Source organism: Grammomys surdaster, unplaced genomic scaffold (genome assembly GCF_004785775.1).
Source record: "Grammomys surdaster isolate TR1022 unplaced genomic scaffold, NIH_TR_1.0 139, whole genome shotgun sequence".
Classification (NCBI taxonomy): Eukaryota; Metazoa; Chordata; class Mammalia; order Rodentia; family Muridae; genus Grammomys; species Grammomys surdaster.
In genome coordinates this window covers 8,598,384-8,619,822 of record NW_021604597.1, presented here as the reverse complement: position 1 = coordinate 8,619,822, position 21,439 = coordinate 8,598,384, and the positions used below count along the sequence as shown (strand labels likewise).

The 21,439-nt window shown below is 36.6% G+C and overlaps 1 protein-coding gene across 3 annotated transcripts in view; it reads right to left on the bottom strand.

The window, feature by feature from the left end:
- The window catches only part of Eif2a (eukaryotic translation initiation factor 2A), a 39,901-nt gene that overhangs the window by 13,425 nt on the left and 5,037 nt on the right, over positions 1-21,439 (bottom strand). For 2 of the 3 annotated variants that reach the window (XM_028763628.1, XM_028763629.1), the window contains exons 2-11: positions 21,156-21,225; positions 15,160-15,234; positions 12,901-13,019; positions 10,562-10,661; positions 9,949-10,031; positions 6,380-6,453; positions 6,105-6,249; positions 5,858-5,974; positions 2,879-3,450; positions 63-176 (exon numbers count right to left, since the gene is read on the bottom strand). In XM_028763628.1, coding sequence (XP_028619461.1) covers positions 63-176; positions 2,879-3,450; positions 5,858-5,974; positions 6,105-6,249; positions 6,380-6,453; positions 9,949-10,031; positions 10,562-10,661; positions 12,901-13,019; positions 15,160-15,234; positions 21,156-21,225 — 1,469 coding nt within the window. Of the gene's footprint in view, positions 1-62; positions 177-2,878; positions 3,451-5,857; positions 5,975-6,104; positions 6,250-6,379; positions 6,454-9,948; positions 10,032-10,561; positions 10,662-12,900; positions 13,020-15,159; positions 15,235-21,155; positions 21,226-21,439 lie in introns of those variants that run through there. The other variant, XM_028763630.1, reaches the window with a different exon arrangement.

Below are 21,439 nucleotides of genomic sequence, written 5' to 3'. Positions count from 1 at the left end.
AACCAAAAAAAAAAAAAAAAAAAAAAAAAAAAAAGAGAGAGAGAGATCAGCATTCCAAATACCTGTTTTGCAGCTTTTTTAGCTTCATGCTTCCTTTGATTTTTAAGGGCTGTTTTTGATAATGGCTTATCACTTCCTGGATGTGGCTTCATATTCTGGGGAGGTTCCTCTTCATGCTACAGAAAATGTAAAACAAGTCTGAAGTGGAGTTCATGGTTTGAAAAGTATATACAATAGCAAATTATGTACCTTTACTAGTATAAGATGATTTTATCCAAATTACCCAAGAAACTGGAAAGGAATACTTCAAATCTGTTTCTAGAACAGAGTTAAATAAGGACCTCCCCATTAGCTGATCTGTATCTTCTCATTACATAAGCCCAGGCAAAATTCACTTTTGGTTTGTAGAAACAATAACATTTGTCTGAAGACCAGAGACATGTGACTCCTATGAAACTGAGTAACAACAGCATCCCTGATGTCTTTTTGATGTGATTGATATCCTTTGGAAGCTGATGTGACTGATATCATTAGAAAACAGCTACCTCATTTGTTTTCTTCACACCCAGAATCATGTGACAGATCTTCACTAGTGAAGTCTGAAGGTGAAAGGTTAACCAATGTTGAAACAGAGTATCTCAATAGAATTTGAGGCCTTAGGAATTTTTTAGTCAAGAAGGAAGGATGGTGTTTTGTTTTTGTGCAAATCAGAAGCAAGATAAAATTTATCTTTGAAAACGTTATCTACTTTCCTGGATAATTTATTACTAGTTTATCCAGCTTCTTTAAAAGGAACACTCCTAGGTCTCAGCTATGGTATAGCCCTACTTTTCTAAGAACCCCAAGGACAAGGTATTTATTCTTGGAGGTCCTTTATTACTAATGCCACCACAAAAACTGAGGGCACTAATTGGTGTTCTCCCCTAAGTTCTAAACTACTGTTTAAAAATATATATGAATCTATCAATATTCAGGAAGATGAGGAACTCATGGTCTGAAGAAAACAAATGTATTTTTACAAACCAACAGTGTTTGCGGAGGTCTGAATAAGAGTGGCCACATAGGCTTATATGCTTGAATGCTTAGTCATCAGGAAGTGCACTACGTGGGAGGAAGTGTGTCACTGGGGGTGGGCTTTGAGGTTTCAAAAGCCCAAGTCAGGCCAAATGTCTCTCTCTGCTGCCTGTGGACCTGTAGTACTTTTCAGTACCATGTCTGCCACATGCTGCCATACTTCCCATCATGCCATGCTTCCCGTTGTGATGATAATGGACTACACCTCTGAAACTGTAAGCTAGCCTCAATTAAAGCTTTCTTTTATAAGAGTTGCCATGTTCATGCTGTCTTTTAAAGCAATAGAACACTGACTAGGATAGTATTTTAAAAATTAAGACAATTTCATATATAAATTCAGATTCATTTTATCTTGAAAAATCAATGATTTTCTTAGGGTGAACTGGCCCTAAGTCCAATCACCTATGGGAACTCGACTGCTGCTGAACATCTAGCTGCTCACCATGTCCTCCTGCTCACTACGGCCTTCTATCTCCAGCCTCCGCTAGTTAGCATCTGAATTTAAGTCCTGAGCCTATAAAGCTATGAATCTATAAAGCATCGTGTTGAGTTATCTTTTCCAGAAATTAAACAACTGTGAATCCAATACAATAGTTTATTGCCGTTGCTCTAAGTCACTCATCATAAATATATGTATGGTAGGACCTTATTGCTGAAGAGACTGCATATTTTGGCTGTAGGACATAAGAGAAATCAATCTCAAACTGTCCAGGAAGTTTCCTCTCTGCTGGGTAGCATTCAGAGTGCCAGACAGTGCTATGCAGACTACGGGGAAGAAAAAGACATCAATGGTCTTACCTAGTACTGTATGCTGCATGGTGTAATACTGACTTTCCAAGCAACATGTGCCTACTGTTCCAACAATTGCATGCCTGTACAATAACTGTTTTCTGATTGGATTTGAGACTTGTTCTACAGAAGAGAATTTCAGGCCTCCTACTGTATATTCTGGTCAAAAGTCCTGATATTATTATTTTGCTAAAAAGTCATGTTAGCAAATTGTCTTCTAAATTTTTATATTTATACACATAGACCTGAGCTGCTTTCAGCTTTAGTCAGAAAACCTTCCTTTTCCAATGGGCGAGGGAGAGATGCAATACTGGTCAAAGTGCTAAGAAAAAGAGAGATGAGTGCTTAGCACTAAAGAGGAGATGATATCAACCCCAACCTATCACCAAGACTCAGTGAACACTACACTACAGAAGAAGAGTTAAAAAGATTCTAAGAGCTGGAGGACAGGGAGGAGGGCTGCCTCCTGATTAGCACAGGGCAAATGCACTCAGGAACTCACAGTAGCTGGGGTGACCTACATGAGAGCAAGCTAGCCAAATTTGGACAGAGTTGGTAGAAAATTTCTAGGCTACAGCCTTTACTGAAGAGTTACTGGCAACCGATAGTTGCTGGGCGAGGCTTTTGAGGATACGGCCATTGCTACTTGCCTTATACCTATGTACATATGGACAGCACTAAAGAGACTTAGAGGGTTATTTTTAAAAGACACAGAGTTGGAAGGGGATGATATGAGGATAATTGGATGTGGAGACAGAGGGTGGATATGATCATATTTCATTGCATATGTGTAAAATTCAAAAATAAAAATTATGTTTTTAAAAATGTAAACCCCTTTAAATTAACCTTTTTGTCAGCTTAATATATAAGCTGCTCCACATCTTCACCTTCTGTGGGCCTTAGTAATCTCTCTGGAGTATATCCTACATATGTATGAAGCAACACAAGCAAAGAGGAAAAGGTCTGCAGAGTTCCCCACAGAGAATCACTTTCCTCTGTGCTATTTCTTACTTACCAGCTTGGAATTGGTGACTGGCTTATTTCTTAAGGCTGGAGGTCGATAAGCTGTTGCAACTTTGGGCTCCTCACTAGGCACTTCACTTGGAACTGCTTGGTACGTTATCTTTTTTGCTGGAAATATTCCATCCAAAAATGGCTGCCAAGAAACCTGCCATAGTTCTCCATTTGATGGCACATCATACTTATGCAAGAGAGAGCCAGTATAGTGCCAAATCTTATACCCATTATTAACACGTAACCTAGGAGCACATGTGGCTGTTAAGATATGCTCACCATCTGGGCACCAGGCAAAATATGTAGAATCAGAAGCCACTGGCTTAGAAATAAGCTTGTAGTTTTTAACATCCCATACTTCCATCTGTCCTCGAAGATTTCCAAATCCAGCCAGCACTAATATATGTCCATGAGGGCTATAGAAGGCGGCGTTGCGAGGACCAGTCCCAAAGTCAAACACAGGGTCACACTTCAGGTTGAAAACTGTTGCTTTCGCAGGCATAAAACCATAAACAGCACAAAACTCAGTAGAACTACAATTCCAAACTACATCGTAAATTGGGCCATTTTTTGCTAGAAAAAGAATATAAGATACAAATCAGCAGTTTTAACAAAAGCCTACCAGCAGGTTCTAGTGGTATGGGTCCCTCACTCTCCCACTACACAGTTTACATTTTTACCTTTTCCAACCTAGTATGCTAAAATTTATTGCTTGGTTTTATTTCCATTTGTTTAATTACTGTTATCTTTTAATAATTAAAAATGACTTCATTTGTTTTCTGGTAGACTGAATTCTGTATAATGTTTATTTTTCTTTGCAGTAATTAACTATCCATTCAGGGAACTTGAGAAATTAAGAAAGCTTACACTTCTTGTGCTCATACATCCCTTGCTTGCTTTGTTATTTTTGGATTTTTTCCCTCTGAGGGAGCAGTTGTGGAGGATCTCTTGTAATTCCAGCTAGCCGTGAACTGGCTACGTAAGTGAGGAAGATCTTGACTCTCTGATCCTCGGCCTCCATCTCTCAAATATCAGGATTACAGGTATTCATTACTATGCTCAGCTCCTGTTGGCTTAAGTTTTTTCTTCTTATCTTAATTAATACATTATTTTAATATAGAAATCTATAATACTTATATATTACAAATTTATTATTTTTCTTAGCATTTTTGCCTTGCTTAAAAAAATTTTTTTTTTTAATTCCAAGATTAGAAAAAAGTTTTCACATATTTTCTGTTTTAAAGTTCCTTTGAAATTTTATATATAATTTTGAGGAACAACTGGAATTAATTTTGGTAAGAAAAAATAACAAATTTATATTCCAAACGACTAGCCAATTTTTCAAGAACCACAAAATTGAATAGTCAGTATTTTCTTCACTGTTAAGTGCTAATTTTATCTACAAGTATATAGATCTACTTCTCAATATTGCTATTTTGACAGACATTACTTTTTCATAAGCCAGATCCAAATATTCTTTTTTTTTTTTAAAGATTTATTTATTTATTATATATGAATACACTGTAGCTGTCTTCAGACACACCAGAAGAGGGCATCAGATCTCATTACAGATGGTTGTGAACCACCATGTGGTTGCTGGGATTTGAACTCAGGACCTCTGGAAGTGCAGTCAGTGCTCTTAGCCACTGAGCCATCTCTCCAGCCCCAAATATTCTTAATTAAAGTGTTTTACATCAGAATTTCAAATGTTCTAACAGTTTTCAAAATATTCTTGTTCTAATTTTTTATTACTAAATTTCAGAACAATTTACCTAGTTAAAGAATAACAACAACAAAAACATAGGTAGCATTACAATTTTAAATTAACTAGAAGAGAAATGATAACATTTAAAAGTTTTAATTAAAGTTTAAAATTTTGTGAAGAGTTTTTAAGTTTTTGTTCCATAGGCCTTTATAGTTGATACATTTCTTTTTTTAAAATTGGATATTTTATTTATTTACATTTCAAATGTTATCCCCTTCCCCATCTCCCCCCAGAAACCCCTTATCCCATTCCCCCTCCTGCTACTTCTATAAGGATGTGCCCCCACCCATTCACTCACACCCTCTCCCTGCCGTTGAATTCCCCCATACTGGGGCATTCAGCCTTCACAGGACCAAGGATATGTCTTTCTTTGTTTAGATGGCTGCTGTTTATCCTGTGACTTCATTAATACAAAGACACAAAATTCAGTATCTTCTTTTGATTTGTTGTATTTACTTAGTATTTCAGGTCTCTTATTTTATTTCAGTGGGAACATGGGGCCTTTTGGAGAGGAAAGTATGGAACAGTTCTCTACTTACACATGCTCAACTCAACATCAAAGAATTAGGGAGCTGCTGGAATGGAAAAGCTATTTGGGGCTGGAGAGCTAACTCAGCAGTTAAGAGCTACTTGTTGCTTTTGCAGAAAACCAGAGTTCCATTCTCAGCATCCAACTGTGGCTCACAACCAATGTAACTCCAGTTGCAGGGGATCCAGTGCTCTTTACTGACCTTGGGCAAAAAGTATGCACATGATGTACAGATATCAATGTAGACAAAATACTCATGTGCATAAAATAATAAAATAAGAACTATAAAGACACTTTTAGGTAAAAATCACTATTATTCTACAGTTAATTAGCTTATCAAAATAAGAGGTGAACTGGTAACACGTTGGATTTAACTCTTGTTTCTGCAGCATTACTAAACTCAGCACATCTACTTGCTGTGGTAGTTACGCACTCAGGAAGCTGCTACAGCAAACTACATCACTCACAGATTCCACTCCTACTAAAGCAAGCTGATTGGAGTTTGTCAAAGTCAGGCTTGCTTAAGGATGACTTTAAGCTTCTCAATAAAGAGGAATTTTACCACACGTTACGGTATTTGAGTTTATTCACTGGATTAAGAATCTTGACTGTATTACCTTTATGCCATTGAAACACTGTTTTCACATCACTGTTTTAGCCACGGGAAAACTGTTATGGGTACTCACGTAATTGCACTACAGCACTTTCTCCATTTGTTGCAATGTAGTGCAGTGTTTGCTCTCCATAGTAGGAAGCTCCTGTCTTGTCAACCTCTGTACTGGCTATTACCAGCACAGCGGTAGCTATAAGAGAAACACAATACTCAATGAGATTTAAAATAGGAGGTAAACATCATCTATATTCCTTTATTTATACATATGTGAATGCTGAAGTTAATATTTAATAACAAAAGTGAGAAATTATTCATCATACCTTTTTTATTCCACAGCATTGTAACCTTATCGGCTTTAAAGAAGCTTTTATTGGCCAGTGCTGCCTGAGGCCCAGCAAAGTTGGGATACTGATACAATCTAACAAACGAAGGTGCACCTTTACTTCCTGGGACATAAACTGCCACCTAAGATACACATGTATAAATCAGTACTTAACTCTTAGAAGCAGATAAACTGAGATGGATGTTTTTAGACATACTTTTTAAAAAGAGAAAAGACGTATGTTCTATATAAATAAATAAAAGCAAAAATTACCTTATAAGGTTGAGTTCCAGGTGATAAATTAAAGTCATTAACTTTTTGCAAATGTAATTTATTTGCAATTGTGTCTAAAATGATAGGAAATGGATTAGAGATGGATAATAAATTAACAAAACACAACACACTCTGAATTCATTATAAAAGGCTAGTATAACTACAAACTGTTTACTGTAGTTTCATGTAATGAGGCAGAACAATCCAGTAGAAAAGCCAGACAGAATCAGGCTTGAATTCTATTCACTTATTTACTAGGTATGCGAACTTGGACAAGTAACAAGATGATACTAATTATTATACCACCTATTTCCCCAGGGATTGACTGTAAGAATATAATGCCAATCACAGGGTATATGCTCCAATGAATATCAACCTCCATATTAAAGAAGTCATAGAGCCCACTAGATGGGAAAGATTGGTCTCAGCCTGCTAATGTAAACTGTGCATAAAGAAATTCTCTAGGATAAATAATAATAAAGATAGCTGATATAGATTACCCTATCCTAAGCAACAAGCATCCATGTTACAAGCAACAGTGTTACCCTAGTCAATGTGATAAGGAGCTATTCAGTTTCAGATGTCAGGAAGTATTCAAATGTAGCGCTAGAAACTATCAAACTTGAGATTTTCCTTTCTGTAGCAAACTAAGAAAGTGGGCATTAGTTTTTGTCACCTTAACACAAACTAGAGTCACCTGGGAAGACTTCTTGAGGAATTGCCTCCATCAAATTAAACTGTAGGTAAGTCTGTGGAGCCTTTTCTTGTTTAATGCCTGACATGGGAGGATCCAATCCACTGTGGTGGTGTCACTCCAGGAACATAGTCCTAGGTTCTATAAGAACACAAGCTGAGCCCATGAGGAGCAGAACAATAAGTAGAATTCTTCAGTCCCTGTCCTCTGGGTTCCTGCTTTGGTTTCATAATAGACTGGTAAACTATAAGATAAAGTAAGCTCTTTCCTTCTCTAAGGTGGTCACAGGTACAAGAAGCAAACTAGGATCCACCAAGGAGACAAATAAGCAAGCTAAGGCAAAAGCCAAGGGGGTAGGAGTATCAAAAGCAGGAAAATGTAGTGCATATTATGGTGTCTATAGTAACTAGATGCTGCACAATAGGAGCCTACATGTCTTCTTTGGCACATACAAGTAAAATTACCAATTCTTATTTTAGCTTAATAAAATAACAAGTGTTAAATCACTGTATGCTGTATAGATAAAGGAACAGAATTGTCCTTTCTTCATTCTCAGTAAATACATAAATACTTATGTGATTGTGATATTCCCAAATCACTGTCTTTGATATACCAAAGACACAAGATCCTTGACATGGGTAAATGGTAATACAGATAAGGTTAAGTTAAATTTTGTATTTTCTTTAAAGTGGCTGGAGAGATGCTTAGTAGTTAAGAGCATGCTTTTGCAGAGGACTTGGGTTTACTTCCCAGCACCCTATGGTGGCATACAACCATTAGTAATGTTAGGTCCAGAGGATCGAGAGGCCCTCTTCTGACCGTCACAGGTACCAGGCATGTGTATACATACATGTAGGCAAAGTAATCATACACATAAAATGAAATAAGTCTAAAAGTATTTTTAAATCTTGCAACTTTTATATGGAAGTTATCAGCACAAATCTAAATATTACAGCCTTGCAAAAGAAATAAAGAGGAAGTTTAGATACCATGATTACTATAGTGCAATGAAGTCTTAGAGTCAAGACTATAGTCTGAAAATACTGTTTTCCATTAAAAAGGACTCAGCTGACTTGGAATATTAGCTGTATAGATAAAGGAACAAGGGGCTGGAGAGATGGCTCAGCGGTTAAGAGCACTGACTGCTCTTCCAGAGGTCCTGAGTTCAATTCCCAGCAACCACATGGTGGCTCACAACCATCTGTAATATGAGCTGATGCCCTCTTCTGGTGTGTCTGAGGACAGCTACAGTGTACTCAGAATAAAATAAATCATCTTAAAAAAAAAAAAAAAAAAAGATAAAGGAACAAATATCAGGGAATACGTGAGATAATCCTAAAACATCTTATTATACAACAAAAAAATCTCTAAATTCAATTAGCAATTTGTACAAGACTGATAATGTGTTAAATTATATGTTAAGAAATAAAAGCAAACTTCAAACTACAGAAAACTACAAAAGAAAAATGAGTGTTTGAAATAATCTACTGGCCAGGCGGTGGTGGCGCATGCCTTTAATCCCAGCACTTGGGAGGCAGAGGCAGGCAGATTTCTGAGTTCGAGGCCAGCCTGGTCTACAGAGTGAGCTCCAGGACAGCCAGGGGTACACAGAGAAACCCTGTCTCGAAAAAAAAAAAAAAAAAAAAGAAAAAAAAGAAATAATCCACTGCTGGTCAGGTGTAGAGGTATAAATCTTTAATCCCAGCACTCAAGAAGCAGAAACAGGCAGACCTCCAAGTTCAAGACCAGCCTGGCAAACAACGCCAGTTCCAGAATAGCCAGAGCTATAGAGAGAAATGCTGTCTCAACAAATAAACATACACACACACCTCAAAAAAGAAAAAAGAAAAAAGAACCTAGAGACTACAAGAAATTTGAGAGATATCAAATTGCAATATACAACAATTTCGGACCTTGAATTTTAAAACTTAATAGAATGTTTGCAGTGTTAGAAGTTTGAACCAATAATCATATTATTTATGACAATTGTATGGCTAAGATTTAAAAACTAAGGGCCCACCCTAACTTTCAGTGATACATATTGAAATATTTGTTTGCAAAAATTTATGCTGGAATTGGTTTTAGCTTAGTAGAGAAATGATGATTGAGTAGATGTTAGAAGTTAAGATTAGCCATGGTTGACAATTATTGAAACAGAAATTCTATATAATAAAATACTTTAGGGCATGTGTGTTAGTTAACACATGCCTTTAATATCAGCATTTGAGAGGCAGAGGTGCGGAGATCACTGTGAGTTCCAAGCTAGCCTGATCTATACATCCAGTTCCAGTCTAGCCAGGGCTACCTACAGATTAGTTGTCCTGGAATTGACAATGTAGACCAGTCTGGCCTCCTACTCAGAGATCCATGCCGCTGCTTCCCAAATGTTGAGATTAAAGGAATGGGCCACCACAACTCTGTGGCCTAGAATTTAATCCTAGAACTTGGGAGGAAGAGGTAGGAGGATATCTTTGAGTTTTAAGTCAGGCAGAGCTATGTAGTGTAACACTGTCTCAAAAATTAATCAATTAAAAAATTTAAAAATAAACATAAATTTTAAAATTATATTACAGAATTTCAACAGGAAGAACAAAAGAGGTATTCTAATATTTTAATGGCTATTGTCTATTACCTAATAATATAGATATTATAAAAAAAATCTTTATGCTCTAGAATATCAGTGGCATTCAGATTTACAAGGCCTTGTGTAAATGAATATAAATAATAATTATGAATACATCACTTATATTTAGGTTGATCCTATGATGTAACCGAGGAAAGGAAAGCTATATTCTTAGCACTAAAGACAAACAAACAACTTTTAAAACTATATTTTAAAGTAAATAATAAAATTATTTAGTAAGTTTTTCCATACTAAAATTGTTGTTCTCAAAGAAGTGAACTTCATTGTTAACATTCCGGGCACAAATAATTTCATCATCTGACCAGGAAGGACACCTGTGTCAAAAGAAAAAAAAAATTGGAGAAAAGTAGAACCATGTTAGAGCTCACGATGCTGCTTAAGACAAACATGTCATCACATCTGCTACCAACAGTGCTAACAGTCTGACTACATTGTCGTGTCCTTCCCTTTGAAAACCAGAAGGGATAATATAATGTTTTTACTATAATATATTCTTACCTACTTAGAAACCCTTAAAGTCCTATATTTTGGTCTAACTTATTATGGGCTACCACAACCAATATGGCACATGCATTTAATCCTACAATTTGGGAGCAGAGGTAGGAGGTACCAGAGAAACAAATATATATGATGACATCAGCAATATATATCACTTTACAGGCTGAAGAGATAGCTCAGAGGTTAAGAGCACTTGTTCTTGCAGAAAACCAAGATTCCAGAGGATTGAAGTCCTGTTGATCTCCAAGGTTAGTAGGCATACATAAAATGTAAATACATACATGTGGGCAATACATTCATAAAATCTAAAATTTCTTTAAAATTTCACTTTAAAGCACTTATTTACCAATTTTGCATTTTTTTCTGTATGAAAGATTTCAAACATGTTCCAGTTTTCACGTCATAAAGTTGTAGGTTAGGTGTCCCAGCAGTGCCATCTTTAGAAGCTGCAACAAAAATATTTTAAAGTAAATCTTATAAGATTTGATTCTCATAAAAATTTTGAATAGGATTAAGAATATTAAATAAAGAATTGCCTTCAATCAACTTGTTCCTGTCTTTGTTATGGAGTTGGTCACCCATTTCTCAAACTATGACATGACATGTTTGAATGAAAGCAACTAGGACCTAAAAGTATTAAAAGTAAGATCCCAGATATAATTCATTAATTTTAAATTGGATATCATCTTGAGCCATTCATCCTGTCTAACTGGAACACAAGTCTTTCTTTTTAATGAATCATCTTTTGAAAGCCCACATCTCTGTAATGATTAGTTATGATAAGTTTTAAGAAGACTTGAGGGATTTATTTATTAATTCTGACATATATTACTATCACAGGGCTTAAGTCATGAAGGTTTGTACCTATATATCATAAAAATAAAGTTATTTATGATTCTCAATTATGATTTTATTTACTTGGAAAAACAGGATTCATGAGAGTCCAGGCCTCTTGAAAGAATAAAGCCCTGAGGTTTATAACCAACAATGAACCATTATTATTTATTTATTAAAAAAGATTGTCATTGTTAGAGAATGGGCCCCCACCCCCTTTCCTTTTTTTATAAGACAGGGTCATATATATACTGGACTGACCTCAAATTCCCATATAGCTGAGAGTGACCTTGAACTTCTGATTCTGTGAGTGCTGGAATCACAGGCTTGTGATACCTCACACAGTTTACACAGTGTTAGGGATCAAACCCAGGCCTTGTGAATATAGGCAAGCACTCTACTAATTGAGTTACAACCCAGTCTCTTAATAAACTGTTCTTAAAACAGCCTCTATACAGCCTTCTTATGTCATGCATAGCTAAATCATGGCTATATAAAAGTTCACACAGCATTACCATTAGATGGCTTTAAATGTGTCAAAATAGTGCATTGTTTTCTACTTTTTTTGTTCTTGGAGACAAAGTCTCATTCTAGCTAAACTTATTTCCAATCCACAATCTTCCTCTAGAATCATAGATATGTAATATTACACACTTTGTCATAACAAACACTTTTTGATAGTATATCTACTGTACTGTCTTTTCCTTATAGTTGACTAATTCATTATTATTCCATATCTTTAGAAATGTTTTCTAGCCAGCAGTTACTTATTTGCTAAATTTTCTTTGCAGGTTTTCTTCGCCTTTATCTTATAACTTACATTTTTCTCTTCATATCTTGAGGTATGTAATTTACAGTCAACTAGGACCCAAAAGTACTAAAAGTAAGATCCCAGATATAACTCATTAATTTTAAATTGGATATCATCTTGAGCCATTCATCCTGTCTAACTGGAACACAAGTCTTTCTTTTTAATGAATCATCTTTTGAAAAAAATTGTTGTTTGTTTGAGGGAAGGTCTCACTATGTAGCTCTGGCTGTCTTAGTACTCACTATATAGACCTGGCTGGTCTTGAACTTAAAAGAGATCCACCTGCCTCATTAATCATGTTTATATTCTGTATATCCATATTAAATCCATATGCTTCTACCCACCCAATAGCCTTCTTGGTTATTATATTTACTGCCAGAGGATACAGTGCTTTCAAGTGTCCTTTATTTTGCATAATGAGTAGAAACACAGAGGTAGTGATGCTAACAATTTAGATAACAAAAGCTACAAGGAGCTTCCCTAAAGTGAGAAGGTTAAAGTTCTTAATTACTTAATGTAAGCAAAGGCTGCACACTTACAGATGTTAAGATTGGCAATGAGAATGATCATCTATCCATGAAATAATGAACAAAATTTTGTGCTGACTTTTCTGTGTTATCTCAATCAGTAAAAGTTCTAGTCACAGTACAGTACTTAGTTAAAATGAAAAAGGCTGGGGTGGGGGATGTAGCTCAGTCGGTAGAGTGCTTGGCTAGCATGCATGAATCCCTGGGTTTACATTGTAGCATCATGTGGATGGGACATGGTGGTATACACCTGAGATCACAGCATCCAAGAGGTGCAGAGGAAGATCAGAAGTTCAAGGCCATCCATGGTGGCTCACTTGCAGTCCCAGACATATTCGAAGATCACATTCCCTGCTGATGGTGGTGTGTGTGTGTTGTCTGTGTGTGTGTGTTTGGGGGTGGTGGTGTCTGCTTGGCCTTAAATTACCATCTTACAAAGTTATAAACCAAGTTTTTCTCCCATCAAATGTAATTGCTCCTGTTAGAATACTTTTCTAAGGGGAAAATACTTACTAGTGTAAGGCTGCCATGTTGCCAGGACAGTGTTCTTTGGTGAGAATTCAAGGCAAACTGCTTTTGGGAGGTCGAAGGAGTGCAGCAGTCCCTTGTTAGCGACATTGATTATATTTACTCTGGTTTCAAAAGAAATTACTTCAGCAAAATGAACACTTTATAACAGTCGGTACTAACCAAAACATTCATACGTCTTCTCAAATACAGAACACTTCCAACTGTTCACCTTTCATAAAAACTGCTTCTCAGGAAGTATCAAAAATACCAAGGCAATACTGTAACTTAGGGTCATCAAATCAAAGGGAAGGCGGGTCAGAGGCAGACTGGAGAAGCCCATTTTTTAACTGTGAATAAGTAGTTGTTGTAATCGTTGGGAAAATTTGTAAGCAAGTCTATTAAAATTTCAAAAGTGGTCTAACACATAGGGCGGTTAAGAATTACTTGCCAGGTGGTGGTGGCGCACGCCTTTGATCCCAGCACTTGGGAGACAGAGACAGGCGGATTTCTGAGTTCGAGAGTTCGAGGCTAGCCTGGTCTACAGAGTGAGTTCCAGGACAGCCAGGGCTACACAGAGAAACCCTGTTTCAAAAAAACAAAACAACAAAAAAAAGAATTACCGTGGCATAATAATGACAAAATGGCAGGCGTAACAGAATAAAAGTAATTCTTCATTGTTCCATGTATGCTTCCTACATAAGCCCAAGAACAGGCCAAACCACTTTCTGTAAATCTCTTGGAATCCTTACAAGCATCATTATGTTGATTTTATAAACAAATTCACTCAGACTTAAAAAAAAATCAAATGAGTTGAACTGATCAGCATATTAGTGATAAATGCTAGAGCTAAGCTTTGGAAATCAGTTTGTCTTGACTTGACTTCCTTTCCTATATTAAGTTCCAGGGTAGAACTGTAGAGATGGCTCAGAGGTTAACAGCAATGGCTGTTCTTCCAGAGGACCCTTGTTGGAGTGCCAGCACTCACATGATGAACTCCAGAACCAGGTCTGATGGCTCTTCTGGCCTCCAAGGGCAGTATGCACATGCTACACAGATGCACGTGTGGGCAAAACACCCATATAAGCCATGTATATGTAAATGAGGATATAGTGGAAAAGAAACTGAGCTGGGCACAGTGGTCTGTGCCTTTAACCACAGCACTCAGAGACAGAGGCAGATGGATCCCTATGAGTTCCAGGCCAGTCTGATCTACATAGTGACTCTGAAGAGAGTGAGGGCTATGTAGAGAGACCCTTGTCTCAAACACAAAACAAAACAATAAAACAAAACACCCTTAATATTGTGGCTAAAATTATATTGTTTATATATAATCAAAATATTTTATAGTTAGAGTCAATAACTTAAAAAGTGAATCAACTAATTTAACATAGTCTTTAATAGTTTTTTTTTAAAAATCACATTTGATCTGACTTTCAGAAGATTTTATATTACTACTATAAAGAACTGTTCAATTCATATTTCCAGACTAATGCACATAGTTTCTTCTCTTTTGAAAAGTCTAACAGTATAACCATAGTGTTGTTGAAAACAACAAAAGAAAAATAAGCATCAAGTGGTTGGACATTTTTTGATCTGTAAAACACTGTAGTGACTTTGTGGAAAACTTAAAGAACTGGTTTTAAGAAAAATATGACTATTTTAAGAAAATATTTTCTTATAAGATCAATTTTATAATTGAACACTTTATATAAATTATACTAATCATTCTTTTGAATAATTTCTATACACAATAAAACTAATACTAACTTTAGTTACTGATTTAACAGCAAAAATACAAAATATCTAAGTCTAAAGTAAACAAGTAGAAAAATCATTATTTTCTAAATGGTAGTAGCGAATTTAAGAAACTCTAATAGCCGGGCGGTGGTGGCGCACGCCTGTAATCCCAGCACTTGGGAGGCAGAGGCAGGCAGATTTCTGAGTTCGAGGCCAGCCTGGTCTACAGAGTGAGTTCCAGGACAGCCAGGGCTATACAGAGAAACCCTGTCTCGAAAAACCAAAAAGAAACTCTAATAATTTAGAACACTATTTCAATAACTTTTTGGTTTCCTCAGTAATAATTTTTCTCACATTAATTTTTAATTCTAAGTCACTATATAACTCAATTTATAGCATATATATGAATACATTACACAATACTTTATCAGTGATAATCGAATACATGCACTTCAAATCATAATCATGCCAGCTATAGTTATATTTATGGTGTACATAAAATTTTCAACAAATGAACACACTAACTTTTCTCCATTGCTCCAGGCAAACAATGTCCCATCCTTACTAAAAGTGTAGACTTTGCAATTTTTTCCAGGTTCTCTAAAGAAAAAAAAAAAGTTAAAAGGCATTAATAGTACTTCTTAAAAATCCGATTAAAACGTCTACAATCCATTAATTCAATGAATAATTTACACAATTTTTTTCCTGGATTTTAGCAAAAAACCTCAAATTGCACATTGGGGTTATCATTGCTCAATTTACACAAATTTTAGAAAATATTTCAAAACATTTTTTGTCTATTTGAATATTTTACCCTTTAAAAATTTAATGTCAGCAACCATTGTAAAGTAGGCTGGAAACTAGTTTCACGCAAGCAGAAAACCTTTCAGAAATAGATCATTTTTTAGTGTGGTGGTTTGAATAAGAATGGTTTGTATAGGCTCATGGATTTGAACATTTAGTCATCATTAAGTGTCCCTACTTGAGAAGGACTAGGAGGTCTGGCTTTGTTGGAAGAGTGTCACTGGAGGTGGTGGGCTTTGAGGTTTCAAAAACCCAAGACAGCCCAGTATCCCTCTCTCCCTGTTGCCTGTGGATCTTATGTAGAACTCTCAGCTCCTACTCTAGCACCAAGTCTGCCTGCATGCCACCATGCTAAAAATGGACTAAACCTATGAAACTGTAAGCAACCCCCATTAAATGCTTTCTTTTATGAGAGTCGCTGTGGTCATGGTGCCTTTTCACATGAATAGAATACTGACTAAGAAAGTCTCCAAAGAAGCCAAAACAACAAAACTGAATGTGAAAGTAGTTAGCTGTCATTTCTGAGGGCCCATAGTGCAGAACTACCTGAATAAGAAAATACTGGAGGAAAGAAAGCTCTCAGGGACTAAAGGGCCCCTGCATCTGAAAGACTACACTCTCCCATCAATTTCTCTAAGTGGAGACTTAATGAAAACAATATAGAGGCCTTAGGAAACCAATGGCTTCTGTATATCATCTGTGGAAATATGGCCAACATTCTAGTAAGGAATGAAAATTGTAAGTACTATAACTCTCTACTGGAGAAGGCCACTGTGAATATGTCTAATAACAATGAAGACCTAGCCAGACATAAATGTGTGTGAGTAAGTATGAGTCTACTGGTGTAGTGACATTAAAAGAGAACTTTGTGGCAAACAAATATTCCAATTGCTAAGTAACAACAAATACGCCAAGAACTGACCTTTTAAATAACAGTACTTCATCGATTTACCTTAAGATATTTTTTGCTTCTGTTTTCACAAAATAATGGTAGCTCATACTCACTTTACAGACAATGAAACTTACAAAATATCTTTCCCACAAAAATATCAATGAAAAAATGTCTCTTGTCTTATCACCGTACAACTCATTCTCCAACCTTAAGACAGAAAATTTCTATTATCCTTATTAATTACTCCCATTTTAGCCAATTCCAACTTACTCATATCTACCTGCCTCATTCTTGACTCCATAATTATACTCTCATTGCTATAAACATGTTTGTTTGTTTATTGAGACAAGGTTTCTCCAAAGTTTTTCTGTGTAACAGCCCTAGCTATCCTCAAACTCACAAGTGATCCTCCTGCCTCTGCCTCTTAAGTGCTGAGATTAAAAACTAATTCATTTTTGTTGTTGTTGTTGAGATTTGATTTATTTTACTTTTGATTAGGCCTGCCCCCCAGCATAGCTGTAGCAATGCTATTTCGTATTATTGCTGTACTATGCCTGTCAGACACTGATACAAAAAAACTTGACTCAGATTTATTTATTTTATGTATGTGAGCACACTGTTGCTCTCTTCAGACACACCAGAAGAGGGCACTGGATCCCAATACAGATGGTTGTGAGCCACCATGTGGTTGCTGAGAATTGAACTCAGGACCTCGGGTAGAGCAGTCAGTGCTCTTAACCACTGAGCCATCTCTCCAGCCTGAGGTGTGTTAATCTTAAGAAGTTTCACAACCATAAGCTTCACTTAGGATCCAACAAATTATCAATACAACTGACCTATCAAAAGATAGATATAAACTGTTATATCTAAAATGGTTTGAGTCAGGGCTGACCACCAGACAGCACTTCCAGCACCTGCATATGAGCTCATTGTAGTTTTTGCAGTTTTAGCCTTTACAAGTTGGCCCTGAGAAATGTCTAGCACACAGGTTTCAGCTCTTGAGTCTGAAGTTGTTGCTCTGGTCAATACATCTTCGAGTATGTGCTCAATAAACCATCCCTGTCTGAGACTGGTGTTTATATGGTTTGTGGGGTAACTCCTGAACCCTAACAATTTTATGTTTATAAGTGCATGCAGTACCTGGGAAAGTCAGAAGAGGTCATCAGATCCCCTAGGACTGGGGTCTCAGAAAGTTGTAATCTGCTGTATAAATGCTATGAACTAAATCATGGTCCTCTGGAAGAGTAGCCAGTGTTCTTAACCATTGTGCCATCTCTTCCTCCCTCACTCCTTTTCTTAATCCTGGCAAATGAGAAAATTTTGCTATCCCCATACAAATATATAGTATAACAATAGATGTAATTATAAATTATACAAATTTGCTTATTTTTGAGACAGTCTCACTATGAAGCTCGGGCTGTCCTGGAACTCACTATGTAGCCCAGGTTGGCTTGTAACTCACAGAGATCTTCCTGCTTCTGCCTTTTGAGTGCCTGGATTAAAGGTGTGAGGCTGCCCAGTCAATGTAATTTTTAAATCATAATAAAAAAAAACTTTATATAAATACAAAATATAGGCATTCATTGCCAACCTCAAATACTAAAATGAATAAAACATCAGAGGCTGGAAAGTTAAGAGCAGGGGCTGTTCTTCCAGAGGACCCTGGTTCGATTCTCAGTACTACTCAGATGAAAAGACCAAGCTACCTCATCTTCTATATCATCACTTGTTCTCAGACACTAGAGGGGTGAAAGTCACACTTGAGCATATTGTTTCTATCATTGCTACTCAAAGATGGGAAGGGCTCTTTCTGAGCTGACAGCGCTCCTGTGAACATGGTGAACATTCCTAAGACCCTCCAGACATTCTGCAAGAAATGTGGAAGGCACCAACCCCACAAGGTGACCCAGTACAAGAAGGGCAAGGATTCTTTGTATGCCCAGGGAAATCGGCGTTATGACAGGAAACAGAGTGGCTATGGTGGGCAGACTAAGTCTGTTTTCTGCAAAATGGCTAAAACTACAAAGAAGATCGTGCTGAGACTGGAGTGTGTTGAGTCCTACTGCAGATCTAAGAGTAAGAGGTGCAAGCATTGTGAGCTGGGAGGCGACAAGAAGAGAAAGGGCCAAGCAATCCAGTTCTAAGCTGATTTTGTTATGAAGACAGTAAAATCTTGACCTTTCACCCACTTTGATTGCAGATGGTTTATGGGGAGGAAATAAAGCTTTCAAAAATTTAAAAAAAAAAAAGTGTGGGAAGGGAATGGCTCAGACATTAAGATTACAAATAAACACTAAAATATGCTATCTAGTTATAGATATCTTAGGATTCCAACTATAGGCTAGGTAAGTACTTCACTCACTTAAATCCTCACCTTATCCAGACAGTTGATACATCTTAAAGTTTGAGAGGCATTAGTCTAAAAACAAATATTCTTTCTGATTATGAAATATCCAGTTCTTATTTCTGCATTTAATAACAAATCCTATAAAGAACCTGTATTCATCAACTATATGGGTACTATGAAATGTGGGGTTTTTAAGCCAAGTATGGTGGTACATGCTTTTAGTCCCAACACTCATGAGGCAGAGGCAGGCAGATTTCTGAGTTTGAGGAGAGCCTAGTCTACAAAGCAAGTTCCAGGACATCAAGGGCTACACAAAGAAATCCTGTCAGGGTGATTTTGGGGGTTGGGGTGTTACAAAGAAAAAAAAAGAACAAAAAGAACAACAAGGTTTTTGTACCATAGATACATAAGGTATGGAGGTGAAGTTTTTTTTTTTATGGAGTATTTATATTTAATATCTTTATTCTCCAGTATAATTCTTCATGTTCAAATTGTCCTCTTTTAGGTTGGCATTAAACTCTTTCTAGTTGATTCCTGTGACTCTTTCACAAGGCCCATTATACTTTCATTATTGCTTCCTGTCTTTTACCTGGACAAAACTAGGAATTAAATGTTTTACTTAAGATTTGTTTGTTTGTTTGTAGTGTATGTTGTGTGTGCAAATATGTTGTTCATTCAAAATAATGAGTAAGTTGTTGCCGCTGGCGGCCAGAGGAGGGAGTTGGATCTCCCGGAGTCACAGTTACAGGAGGTTGTAACCACTCACTATGAGTGCTAGGAACTGAACTCAGGTCCTCTGAAAGAGAGAGTGGCTTAACTACTGAGCCACCTCTATAGTCCCATAAATAAACTTTGTGAGAAGCAATAATGAGGTCATATGGATAAATGCAAGTCTCTTTACTCATGCTAAAAATAATTTAGATCCTAATCAAATTAATACAATTATTCCAATTGTTAAGTCTGACTGTCAATTTGACTGGCTTGAGAAATACCTAAACCTAAAGATTAGCAAAGCACACTTGGGGTGTGTACATGAGACCCTGTCATGAGAGCTCTCCTCTAATGAATGGCTGAATTGACCGATAGGTTTAAAATGGCAATGGACCATTGGAGAGTGGCCAAACTGTGGAAGATGGGCTCTTGTTGGAGGAAGGTCACTCGTGGCCATGTTCCTGGGGTTACATCTTGCCCTGGTCCTTTCCTGTGGAAAGGAAGCAGCTCTGTTCTGCTTCCTGGCTTCTATAACATGAAGAACTTCCTCTGCAACCTGCCACCATTATGTTCTGAACAAGAATAAGGGACCAGTCAACCACTAATTGGAACCCAAATAAACTCCATTCCTTTGCTTACTCAGATATTTTGATAATAGCAATACAAAGGTAGCAGAATTATATTTTAATAGCCTCAAGCGACAACAACTTTAGCGAACAATGACACTGCTGAATATATTCAATAATTCTGTAGATATTTGTAAGATTACACTGCCACCCCAACACAAGCTAAATTTATCTCTTTCATTTAGCCATTTTAATTATTCTATTCTTATCCAATTTTATTATTTAAAAAATTATATGGACCAACATCAAAACTATATGTCTACCAAAGTTCATTCACAGAGTTGTATATTTTGTCACCTAGTATCGATTATCATTTTTATTTAGTTTTAATTTTCCATGATTTCTTTCTGGAAAAAAAATATATGTATTCAGATACATATTATTCATATATATTTTATTTTCTTTCATTTTTATGCCACTTTCATCTTCTGGCAGTACAGTGATTACTAATAGTGACTTTAATTACCATATTTGCAAGTTTTCCTCATTTTAGAAGGTGAAAAATTTCCAAACTAAACGCACAAACTCAATTACATTAAGCCATTAGTTAGTTTTCTCTTTCCTCCTCCTCCTCTGTTTTTAAACGATATGATCTGCTGTATGTGTGCATGTGCAATTAAGAAGAGTGTTTCATTCACAGGAGCTAGAATTACAGACAGTCGTGAGCCACTTGATGTGGGTGCTTGGAACCTAACTTGGATCCTCTGAAGAGCAGTGTATGCCCTTAACTACTGAGCCATCTCTCCAGACCCTAAATCATTGATTTTGAAATCCAAAGATTATTTGTCTTGACAAAGAAATACATATTCTTCTCATCTTGTTAATAGAACAACCCAAGAAATTAGCTTATCTTTTTTTCTTGGTTAATGGGCTGGAAACATGCCTTCACAATTAAGAGCATTCACTGCTCTTCCAGAGGACCCAGCTTCAGTTTTTAGCACCCACTTAGCATTTCACAACTGTCTGTAACTGCAGTTCTAGAGAATACAACATTCTCCTCTAGTTTCCAATTACCCAAGTGCTGCTTAGACACATACATAATGAAAACACCCCTATATACACAATAAAAACTAAAAGAGTTTAAGAAACACACCATCAACACAAATCTTTTGGTGTGCATTGTATTGGACACAAGCTATACCTTGGAAGCACTGTGCTTTCTGTGAAGTGTGGTGGTCCATTCACCATGTACAGTCCTTCTGATCCTCTGACTAAAGAAACAATGGAAAAAAGGTTGGTTACTCTGCTAAGAAATACCCAGCTTTATTACTGAATGTTACTCAAAAGCCAAAGGCTATCAAAGTACAGAGAACTCATGAAACATTTTCTTATACTATAGAATGTTAACATTTCAGCCGGGCAGTGGTGGCGCACGCCTTTAATCCCAGCACTTGGGAGGCAGAGGCAGGTGGATTTCTGAGTTCA